Source organism: Heloderma suspectum, chromosome 3 (genome assembly GCF_057233095.1).
Source record: "Heloderma suspectum isolate Gila_16-S chromosome 3, 16-S_ref, whole genome shotgun sequence".
Lineage (NCBI taxonomy): Eukaryota > Metazoa > Chordata > Lepidosauria > Squamata > Helodermatidae > Heloderma > Heloderma suspectum.
In genome coordinates this window covers 40,146,284-40,158,525 of record NC_139460.1, presented here as the reverse complement: position 1 = coordinate 40,158,525, position 12,242 = coordinate 40,146,284, and the positions used below count along the sequence as shown (strand labels likewise).

Sequence of the window (12,242 nt, the reverse complement as noted above, 5' to 3'; positions counted from 1 at the left end):
CCATGGTCCACTGGAAACTGCAGAAGAGTTAAACTAATTTTTAGATATCACATTAAATTCAAAAAGATGACAAATGGCACAACCCTTCTGTTTACTCAGAAGTAAGTTTTGCAGTGCTTAGTATGACTTACTCCCTATTATGCGCACTTATGACTCAGACTTTTGAGGAAATAAGTGCTACTGAAATTAAGGAATTACTTCTAAGTAAACATGCTTCAGCTCAGCCTAAGTGAGACACCAGTCTTCCCCGCACTGTGAAACTTATTCAACAGAGCACATTTGGGAACTTCAGAGATTCAACCTTACAGTCGTGTTTCAGATTCAAGCTAAATGGGAGCACCGCATGAGACACTGGAAATAACCACATGGACTATTTCCCAAAAGACATACCTGGATCCTGCCCGAATGCCAAGATAGCATTTCCAAAATAAACGCAAGTTCTTGTTTCCTAGAAATGGCTTTGCGCGTCACACATGATGGTTTCAGAATAATTGAAACTCGACATTCACTATTTTATTGTCAAATGCAGTGATACACTGGTGGGCTGCTGCTTGTGCAGCATCACAAACCATTTGGATGCTCAAAGCTACACATCAGAACACCATAGCTTCCAGTCCATCTTCCATAAACTTCTTGTAGAGGGCCATGAACTTAGCCACAAACGCTTCCAGGTGATAAATGGCTTTGTTGCCCAGCTGCAGTCGGTGCTCATAGAAAGCTGCCATCTCCACAACCTCTCCTTTCAGCTGCCCATCGCAGTTGTTCAGAAGTTCGGACAGAAGGCCCTAAAGTAAGCAACATGCAACAATATTTAACCATCAGAGAATTATGTTCTTCTGCAAGCTGCAGCCAAGGTCTGGGCACTGAACGTTGGGACTGCAAACCAAATCCGGTCCACCTGGGACAGGGGTGCAGAAACGCTTCCAGCCCAAGGGTTGAATACCATTTCAGAGAAGCCCTCTGGGGCTGCATTCTGGGGCTGAGCAGTGCCAAACGCTAAAGGGAAAGGGCCAAACCTCCCAGAAGGCCGCCATACTGTAGCGTAAAGCTCTTACTGCGAGTAACTAAGCTTTAAGAAAAGCATTTTAACCTTTTAGAATGGGGGAAAGACTGTACAAAAACTAGAAAACCACCAAATGATCAGTGATTGAGGGAAAGGGGGCGATGCCGGGGGAGGGGGGGGGGAGGGGAGGGGAGGGGAGGGGAGGGGAGGGGAAGGGGAGGGGGCGATGCCGGGGGAGGGGAGGGGAGGGGGAGGGGGCGATGCCAGGGAAGGGGAGGCGAGGGGAGGGGGAGGGGGCGATGCCGGGGGAGGGGAGGGGAGGGGAGGGGAGGGGGAGGGGGCGATGCCGGGGGAGGGGAGGGGGAGGGGCCGATGCCAGGGGAGGGGCCGATGCCGGGGGAGGGGCCGATGCCGGGGGAGGGGCCGATGCCGGGGGAGGGGAAGGGGGAGGGCCTTCTGGGGCATCCCTGAGGGCCAAATTTGGCCCCAGTCCTGAGGTTCTGCACCCCTGACCTGGGTCAATCCAGCCCTCTGGAGTTCTCCAGATTGCCACCCCCCTTCCACTGGCCCACCTCCTTCCCCCCAACTGCTGGTTGCTTGGTAGTTTCCCAGCTTGTGTGTTTTTCCCTGTCTAAATGGTTAAAACGCCTCTCCTAAAGCTTAGTTACTAGCAGTAAGAGCTTTATGCTAAAATATGCTGGTATTTTTGACCTACCTGTGTCTTTAATCTACCCCAGCCTTGCCCACTACTAGAACATGTTCCCCTTCTCTGAAAGTGAACTGAAACCTCAGGCTGAAAGAGGTTCAACATCCCTGTTATAAGTAATATAGACTCTCAACAATCTATAAAAAAACACTTCATGAGGATTTGGTAATTCAAACTACGATTTCCGATTTCAGAGGAGGAGCATATTGGCACATAAAAAAATAGTTGTTATATTTAAAGAGATAGTCAATATTACCTAGAATTCTTCCCCACCCACCCCCACCAAGTAATTATGAATGGGGTCACCACCATGCAGAGTGCCATGAATGGTAAAATAAATTTTTAAAAAGGGTATTAACTCTTCTCCACCTATATCACCACCCACAGTTCCCTTTAACCCTAGCCTCAGTTACTAAACAAATTAAGAACCATTACATCTGTTACCTTTATTATAATCTCTGGAGGAATGCAATGGGTTAAGAGCTCATAAAGTCGCCCACGAACTTCAAGAAGCCTATTAGAAGAAAATCATTAAAACATTACAGCACAAGTAGGCCACATTTAAAATATCTTTTAATTACAAAGTTTTAACTCTAGTCACTGGAAGTTAATTTTTTGTAACAGCCTTTTAAAAGTATTTCTTTTACTTGCACTCTACTTAAATAGGTATTAATAAAAAAAAAGCAACAGCTCTGATAATGCCAGTTAAATTACCAAGTCAGAACATTTCAGTTTTCGGAATACTAAGCTCCAGTTGTAGATGCTTATTCCCCCGTTGTTTTTAAACCTTTTGTCAAATATGACAACTTCCAGAAAATTTTCATGGCTACAGAAATGACTTACGATGTCCTGCATCTTTCTATCATTTTCATATGCACTTTTAGACATTTGCAGCAGAAACATCACTGATAAATATATTCACTCTTAACATCTCAATTGCCCTTTCTTATCTGAAGTGGCTTATATGTAGTATATTTTTGTCTACACTATGGCTTGAATTCTATGTTGTTCCTCTGTTCGTGTAACCTTATCTTATGATTTCCTCTAAATATTTATTTATTTATTGTATTTCTATCCTGCCTTTTTTCCTCTTGCAAGGAACTCAAGGTGGCTTACATTATCCTCCATTTTATCCTCACAACAGCCCTGTGAGGTAGGTTGGGCTGAGAGTCTGTGACTGGCCCAAAGTCACCCAGTGAGTTTCCATGGCCGAGCGGGGACTAGAACCCAGTTTTCCCAGCTCCCAGTCCAACACTCTTGCCACTACACCACACTGGCTCTCAATATGCATAATTCATTCACATTGGAAGACAATACTGTGGTGAAAAGTAGGTTGCTTCAGCGACTGACTGAACTTCAGGGTAAGGCAAAGAACACTTATGTCAGCCTTCCCCAACGTGGTGCCCTCCAGATGTTTTGGACTGCAACTCCCAGCATTCCTGAGCATTGACCATGCTAAGGATGATGGGAGTTGAAGTCCAAAGCATCTGGAGGGGACGAGGTTTTTGATCTGCCCAACAACAACCACTATCTGGGCAGTTTGCAAAAGCTTAAAGAATAAAGAACAAAAAAACAAAATACAGAACAAAACAGCTGACACGGAATAAGACATATTCAAACAGCCATAAAATCTAAAAAAACCTAAACTCTGAAATGGGGAACTCCTCTTCTCCAGCAGCCACCTGTGCCCCCACCCCCACAGTATCGGAGGACCCTCCAGAACATAATGGCATGAGGTGTGGAGAGCAGCAGGAATTGATGAAAACTGCCCCCCTCTTCTGTTCACACTAAAAGCGCCTTGGGATCCAAGCTAGATGTTACCAACCAGCTAGAAGAGAGCCACAGCGAAGTCCTATGAACTGAGAAATAAGTCCTGCTGAGTTCAGTGGGGTTTAGTCTTTTTCTGCTGTGGCACCCCGGCTGTGGAATGAGCTCCCTAGTGAGGTTCGCCTGGCACCTACATTGTATTTCTTTCGGTGCCAAGTGAAGACCTTTTTATTTTCCCAGGCATTTTAGCGTTTTAGCTTTCTAGACTTTTAGCTTTGCTGTTTTAAATCTGTATTTTAAATTCCTGCACTGCTGCTAGGTTTTATTGTGGTTGTATTGTTATATTGTGGTTTTAATGTTCTATATATTTTAAATTCCCCTTCATGGATCATTGCCTTGTTGTGGCAAAGGGGCCTGTGTAATTCAGTGAAGCCATAAGCTATGCCGTGCAGAGCCACCCAAGACGGACAGGTCATGGCAGAGAGTTCTGACAAAATGTAATCCACTGGAGAAGGAAATGGCAACCCACTCCAGTATTCTTACCAAGAAGAATACATTGCCCATGGAACGTATCACAAGGCTAAAAGATATGATGCCGGAAGATGAGACCCTCAGGTCGGAAGGTGTCCAATATACTACTGGGGAAGAGCAGAGGGAATTTCCAAGTAGCGCCAGAAAGAGTGAAGCGGCTGGGCCAAAGCCGAAAGGACACTCAGCTGTGGATGTGTCTGGTGGTGAAAAGAAAATCCGATGCTGTAAAGAACAATATTGTTTAGGAACCTGGAATGTCAGATCAATGAATCAAGGTAAGCTGGAGGTGGTCAAACATGAGATGGCAAGATTGAACATCGACATCTTGGGAATCAGCGAACTAAAATGGACAAGCATGGGTGAATTTAATTCAGGTGACCATTATATCTACTACTGTGGGCAAGAATCCCTTAGAAGAAATGGAGTAGCACTCATAGTCAACAAAAGGGTGGGAAAAGCAGTACTGGGGTACAATCTCAAAAACAACAGAATGATCTCAGTACGAATCCAAGGCAAACCATTCAACATCACAGTAATTCAAGTCTATGCCCCAATCACTGAGGCCGAAGGAGCTGAGGTTGATCGGTTCTATGAAGACCTACAACACCTTCTAGAACTAACACCAAAAAAAGATGTCCTCTTCATCATAGGGGATTGGAATGCTAAAGCAGGAAGTCAAGAAATCACCAAGATAACAGGCAAGCATGGCCTTGGTGTACAAAATGAAGCAGGACAAAGGCTACTAGAGTTCTGCCAAGAGAACACGCTGATCATAGCAAACACTCTTTTCCAACAGCACAAGAGGCGACTCTACACATGGACATCACCAGATGGTCAATATCGAAATCAGATTGATTATGTACTTTGCAGCCAAAGATGGAGAAGCTCCATACAGTCAGTTAAAACAAGACCTGGAGCTGACTGTGGCTCAGATCATGAGCTGCTTCTTGCAAAATTCCGGCTTAAATTGAAGAACGTAGGGAAAACCACTAAACCATTCAGGTATGACCTAAATCATATCCCTGATGAATATACAGTGGAGGCGAGGAATAGATTGCAGGGATTAGACCTGATAGACAGAGTGCCTGAGGAACTATGGGCGGAGGTCCGTAACATTGTTCAGGAGGCAGCAACGAAATCCATCCCAAAGAAAAAGAAATGCAAGAAAGCCAAGTGGCTGTCTGATGAGGCTTTACAAGTAGCTGAGGAAAGAAGGGAAGCGAAAAGCAAGGGAGAAAGGGGAAGATATATCCAACTGAATGCAGAGTTCCAGAGAATAGCAAGGAGAGACAAGAAAGCCTTCTTAAATGAACAATGCAAAGAAATCGAGGAAAACAACAGAATGGGAAAGACTAGAGATCTCTTCAAGACAATCGGAGATCTCAAGGGAACGTTTTGTGCAAAGACGGGCATGATAAAGGACAAAGAAGGCAGGGACCTCACAGAAGCAGATGAGATTAAGAAGAGGTGGAAAGAATACACAGAAGAACTATACAAGAAAGATCTTAATGTCCCTGATAGACATGATAGTGCGGGCACTGAACTTGAGCCGGACATCCTAGAGAGTGAAGTCAAGTGGGCCTTAGGAAGCGTTAGTAACAACAAAGCTAGCGGAGATGACAGTCTTCCAGCTGAGCTATTTAAAATCCTAAAAGATGATGCTGTTAAAGTGCTGCACTCAATATGCCAACACATTTGGAACACTCAACAGTGGCCACAAGACTGGAAAAGGTCAGTTTACATTCCAATCCCAAAGAAGGGCAATGCCAAAGAGTATTCAAACCACCGTACAATTGCACTCATTTCACATGCCAGCAAGGTGATGCTCAAAATCCTACAAGCTAGGCTTCAGCAGCATGTGAACCGAGAACTACCGGAATTACAAGCGGGGTTTCGAAGAGGCAGGGGAACTAGAGATCAAATCGCCAACATTCGCTGCATCATGGAGAAAGCAAGAGAATTCCAGAAAAATGTCTATTTCTGCTTCATTGACTATGCTAAAGCCTTTGATTATGTGGATCACAACAAACTGTGGCAAATTCTGAAAGAGATGGGAGTACCAGACCACCTTACCTGTCTCCTGAGAAACCTGTACGAGGGTCAAGAAGCAACAGTAAGAACCGGACATGGAACAACCAATTGGTTCAAAATTGGGAAAGGAGTACGACAAGGCTGTATATTGTCGCCCTGCTTATTTAATTTATATGCAGAGTACATCATGAGAAATGCCGGGTTGGATGAATCACAGGTCGGAATTAAGATTGCCAGGAGAATTATCAACAACCTCCGATTAGGGATGGCGGAGAATTTCTCCACGAATCTTCGGGAGGCCGAGTGCCGACGCATTCGGCCCCCCGAAAGTGTTGGGGAAATTCTCCGCCTGCCCCCCGCCCCCCCCCCCGGGATGGGAATGTCCCTCTCGGCGGCGGGTTCCGGCGGCGTTCCGGCGGGGGTGGGGGCCGGTCTCTCGACCGGCTGCCGCCGCCGCTACAAAATAAAAAAGTACAGTAAAAAAAAACAACACACACCTGTGATAGGCTACGTGACGATTTACGTAGCCTATCACGGCTAGATTTCCAAAGTCAGCCGTGATAGGCTACGTAAATCGTCACGTAGCCTATCACGGGTGACTTTGGGAAAAAAAACGCGTACGCAAATGGGGCGCCGCCATATGTGTCCCTTATTTGGACAGGGGCAGTCTACGTAAAGATTTACGTAGACTACGGCGAAAATAAGGGAACGCTGTTTGCGTTGCCCTTATTTTCGCCATAGTCTACGTAAATCTTTACGTAGACTAGACGTGCCAAAATAAGGAACGCAAATGGCGGCGCCCATGGGGCGCCGCTATTTGCATACGCACTTTTTTTTTTTTCCCCAAAGTCACCCGTGATAGGCTACGTGACGATTTACGTAGCCTATCACGGCTGACTTTGGAAATCTAGCCATGATAGACTACGCAAATCGTTACGTAGCCTATCACGGGTGTGTGGTTTTTTGTTTTTGTTTACTTTTGTTTTCGCGGCCGGGGAGACGGGGCGCTCCTCCCCGGCCTGAATTTCGCCGGTGAGGGATGGGGCGCCTCCCCCCCCCGGCCTGAATTTCGGCTGGGCAAGGCGGGGCGCCTCCCCCCTCGCCTGAACTTCGGGGGGAGAACGGAAGCACCTCCCCCCCACCGCGAAGCAAGCTGCGGGACAAGGTAAGTCCCTTTCGTCCATCCCTACCTCCGATACGCAGACGATACCACCCTGATGGCAGAAAGTGAAGAGGATCTAAAGAGCCTCTTGTTGAGGGTGAAAGTGGAGAGTGCAAAAGCTGGTTTGAAACTCAACATTAAACATACTAAGATCATGGCATATGGCTCCATCACTTCCTGGCATATAGAAGGGGAAGAAATGGAAGCAGTGACAGATTTTATTTTCTTGGGCTCCAAGATCACCGCAGACGGTGACTGTAGCCATGAAATTAAAAGACGCTTGCTCCTTGGGAGGAAAGCTATGGCAAACCTAGACAGTAGAGACATCACCTTGCCGACAAAGGTTCATATAATCAAAGCTATGGTTTTCCCAGTAGCAACGTATGGCTGTGAGAGCTGGACTATAAGGAAGGCTGAGTGCCGAAGAATTGATGCCTTCGAACTATGGTGCTGGAGAAGACTCCTATGAGTCCCCTGGACTGCAAGGAGGTCAAATCAATCAATCCTAAAGGAAATCAACCCTGACTGCTCATTGGAAGGACAGATACTGAAGCTGAAGCTCAAATATTTTGGCCACGTAATGCGAAGAGAAAACTCCCTGGGAAAGACCCTGATGCTGGGAAAGATTGAAGGCAAAAGGAGAAGGAGACGGCAGAGGATGAGATGGCTAGATAGCATAATCGATGCAATGAATATGAATTTGAGCACACTCCAGGAAAGAGCGGAGGACAGGAAGGCCTGGCATGCAATGGTCCACGGGGTCACGAAGAGTCAGACACGATTTAACGACTGAACAACAACAACATTTTAAATTGTTTTATTGTGTGCCATTTGGTTTTAATTTTTGTGAACTGCCCAGTGAGCTTCAGCTATTGGGCAGTATAGAAATGAAATAAGTAAATAAATAGTCCCAGGTAATTTGGTGGAGGATTGCAGCCCAAACACAGTTAATATTGGCACAGAGCTCTGAGGAACACTACTGATGTTGCACGTGGAACCCACTCTTTTACACAGTGTATCTTTCCTAAGTTTTGCTTCACCAACCTGCCTATCAGGACATGACGATGCCTTTGTTTAAAGAACAGCACTCGTTGCCTACGTGCTTCTGGACCCAACTAAAGGTGCTGCTTTCAACCTTTAATGCCCCAAACAGCTTGGGACCCGAGGCCCAAAGGAGAATCTCTCCCTTTATCAGCCTGCCTGCGTTTTAAGATCTGCTGAGGAACCTCTGCGCATAGCGCCCACTCCATTTTATATGTGAACGAAGAAAAGAGCCTTCTCTGTTGTGGCGCCTCAATTGTGGAACGCCTTCCCCATAGAAGTGTGACTGGCATCAGCTCATCTTTGGTGTCAGGTAAAAATACTGCTTGTGCGGGCATGGTTAGTTTGGCCTGTATGTTACTGGTTTAAAAAAGAAAAATTAGGATTGTATTTTTATTTTTGCAATTTATCATGTATGACTATTGTGATCTCCTTTTTATACTGTCCTGATAGCTATTTTTTGAAGAGCAGTCTAAATTTTAATGACGTAAATATAAGTGCCTTGGAAATAAAAACATTTTTCCTAGCCCTGGATGTAACCGGAACATGAAAATATGTTGCTAATATTTTAAAACTGTTCAGCTCCAGTAGCTGCTTACACTTGGGGTTGCATCCAAGTTGCAAAACTACTTGTAGAATCAATGTTTTGAACTTGACACTTATGCAAAGATGAAAGTGGGGTTTGCAAGCAGTAGAACGGGATGGGCATCCTGTAGTCCTACAGGTGTTTTGATCTACAGTTCCCATCATCCCTCACCACTGACTATATTGGCTAGGAATGATGGGAGTTATAGGCCAAAACATCTGGAGGGCCACAAGTTGCCCACCCTTGCACTGTTGGGAGTTGGACACAGGTGGATACAGCCCTTTGTCTCCAAGGCAATGTTCCTCCATCTCAGCATATAACATACAAAATCTGAACCAAAAAAGAACCCACACTTCATTGAAAAAACTCTGTACCTTTAAAAAACATTTTTATTAAGAGCAGTTTATGGGTTGGATCCAACCCTCATGTGACTAGACTTCCCCATCCCTCTCTTCCCCATGCAGCTCCCCTGTGTGCGCCCCAAATCTGCTCCAGAGTGTCCCCCAACCCTCGGAACCAGATTTCGGGGCATGCAAGGGGAAGGGGAAATCCATTCTGGTAGTGATTCCCTTCTGCGGACAGAATTGCCCCATCAGATACAACCCATGAATTCCTAGACAGTCACCTATTTTTCCTGTACCTAAAGGTACATACACAAAAACAGTTCACATTTAACAGGATCACACAGAAGAAAATGCATGTTTGAAACTTAGGGCGCATTCCTATGGCCGCTAGTCAGTGGCTAAACAGCCATAGGATAGGTCAGTTCCCGGAAACCGACCTCAGAGCCCGCACGCTGAGGTCGGTTCCCTGAGAACCAACCTTCACCACCACCCCCCACACTGCCTCGTAGGCAGCGAGGATCGGCCCTACACTCTGCACTCATAAGAGCACAAAGCAGCAAAAATGGGGCGTTCCTGGGGGCAGGACAGGGTGGGCATAAGTGCTGTTCCGATGCTTCCTATAAGTCATCCAGCGTCCGCCCCCACCCCCTGCTCTGACTTCATGAATGCAGGGTGGCTGAAGCGTGGAGGGGATGATGCCCTCCACACTGCTCCTGCCCTGCATTGGATAGGCAGTCGCCTCCAAGTTCAGAGGAGGACACCTATCCTGATAGGATTGCGCCCTTAGTCCCATGTTGCATACCTCTAGAGCAGGACATTTATAATGGCAACCATACTGGAAAATAGTGAAAGCTGTTACAAAGTTTTAATGCGATCAACAGCAAAAGATGTGACTAACAATGTCATCCATCCAGAGCAGTAAAGATTAAATGCTCCAAATGTGCCACAACAGGCTGTCATTCTATGTCTGCCAATGCAATGTATCTACAGCCACAGACGTTTGGCAGCTGCAACGACATGAGGACAGCAATGAATTGGTGGCAATGCCACTGCACTCCATAGCCAAAAGGGGGGAAAGTTTTATAGCACAAACAAACAAAAAAAGCTGCCCTCATCACTTCCAGCTGGAAATGCTGCATCGCCCTGAGCAAGCAAGTTTGTTTTACAATAGCTCGAGTCAATTCAGCAGTTCTGGGAATATTGGAGATAAGAACTGTTAATATCCCAGCAAGTTGTTTCATCCGCTATATCCCATCACAACCTCCTTGTTGAAAAATAGCAGGGCTCTACTTAGCTCAGCTATCTGGTAAAATGAATTTCACCGCACCCTCACAAATAAATAAAAACAAAAGGGGGGGGGGGATGCACTACATCACAAAACTGTAAACTATAGACACCTGCTCCCCACACAGGTAGAGTTGCTCCATTTTGAACGTACAAGCAGCTGTATACCCCCGGAAGCAGACTTGATCAAAACCATGGGATTCTGGCTGGCCAGGGCATGCTGCGAGTCGGAGGCCTTTCTTCTGTCTAAACATGCACTGGATTGTGCCCTAAGAGCGGGAGAAGCTTCATGGGAACTCCTATGCGCTGCCTCCACCTTCTACTCCACCTCCCCTCTGCTGGGTGATGGGCACTGGAGAGAAACAAACGAGCCTGGCTAGCAAGGGGCAGCTTTTGCTCCCCCCACCTCCCCCTCTACTCTTCCTGAGGCAATTCAGCAACTCTCACCCAGGCTGGCAAAGCAGGTGGCTTTTCTGTCCTCTTGCATTGAAGCAGCTGCCATGGGCAGGGGATCATAGAATAGTAGGGTTGGAAGGGGTCTACAAGGCCATCGAGTCCAACCCCCTGCTCAATGCAGGTATCCAAGTCAGAGCATCCCTGACAGATGGCTGTCCAGCCTCGTCTTGAACGCCTCCAGTCTGGGAGAGTCCACCACCTCCCTGGGTAATTGGTTCCATTGTCGTATTGCTCTAACAGTCAGGAAGTTTTTCCTGATGTTCAGCTGGAATCTGGCTTCCTGTCACTTGAGCCCATTATTCCGTGTCCTGCACTCTGGGATGATCAAGAAGAGATCCTAGCCTTCCTCTCTGTGACAACTAGGGATGGCGGAGAATTTCTCCCCGAAACTTCGGGGGGCCGAGCGCCAACGGGTTCGGCCCCCCGAACAAGTTTCGGGGAGAAATCCTCCGCCCCCCCCGCCCCCCGCACCCCCCGGGACGGGACTTACCTTCCCTGAATGTCCCTCCCGGCGGCGGGTCCGGCTGGCGGTTCGTCCGGTGTTCGAGCGGGGCAGGAGCGGCAGCCGGTCTTTCGACCGGCTGCCGCCCCCGCCATTGCAATGAAAGAAAAAAAAAAAAAACGTCCCCTGATAGGCTACGTGACGATTCACGTAGCCTATCACGGCAAGATTTGCAAAGTCAGCCGTGATAGGCTACGTGAATCGTCACGTAGCCTATCACGGGTGACTTAAAAAAAAAAAAAGTGTGTACGGATAATGGCGGCCCCCATGGGGAGCCGCCATTCCCGTTCCTTATTTGGTCGCTGTAGTCTACGTCAACGTTTACATAGACTACGGCAAAAATAAGGGCAACGCTATTTGCGTTGCCCTTATTTTCGCCGTAGTCTTCGTAAACATTGACGTAGACTACAGCAACTAAATAAGGAACGCGAATGGCGGCTCCCTATGGGGGCCGCCATTCGCGTACGCGCTTTTTTTTTTTTTTTTTTAAAGTCACCCGTGATAGGCTACGTGACGATTCACGTAGCCTATCACGGCTGACTTTCCAGATCTAGCCGTGATAGGCTACGTGAATCGTCACGTAGCCTATCAGGGGACTTTTTTTTTTTTTTTTTTACTTTCGTGTTCGCGGCCGGGCGAGGCGGGAAGCCTCCTCCCCGGCCTGAATTTCGGCCAGACGAGGCGGGAAGCCTCCCCCCCTGGCCTGAACTTCGTGGGGGGAGCAGCGAAGCGCTCCCCCCCACCGCGAAAAAGCTGCGAGAAAAGGTAAGTGACTTTCGTTCACCCCTAGTGACAACCTTTCAAGTACTTGAAGAGCGCTATCATATCT

The 12,242-nt window shown here is 47.1% G+C and overlaps 1 protein-coding gene across 1 annotated transcript in view; it reads right to left on the bottom strand.

Annotated features, from left to right (window-relative positions):
• Nucleotides 1–491: 491 nt before the first annotated feature.
• Nucleotides 492–12,242, bottom strand: part of RFC3 (replication factor C subunit 3) — a 31,586-nt gene continuing 19,835 nt past the window's right edge. The window contains exons 8-9 of the mRNA XM_084843012.1: nucleotides 2,154–2,223; nucleotides 492–785 (exon numbers count right to left, since the gene is read on the bottom strand). Coding sequence (XP_084699138.1) covers nucleotides 594–785; nucleotides 2,154–2,223 — 262 coding nt within the window. The 3' untranslated portion in view covers nucleotides 492–593. The remainder of the gene's footprint in view (nucleotides 786–2,153; nucleotides 2,224–12,242) is intronic.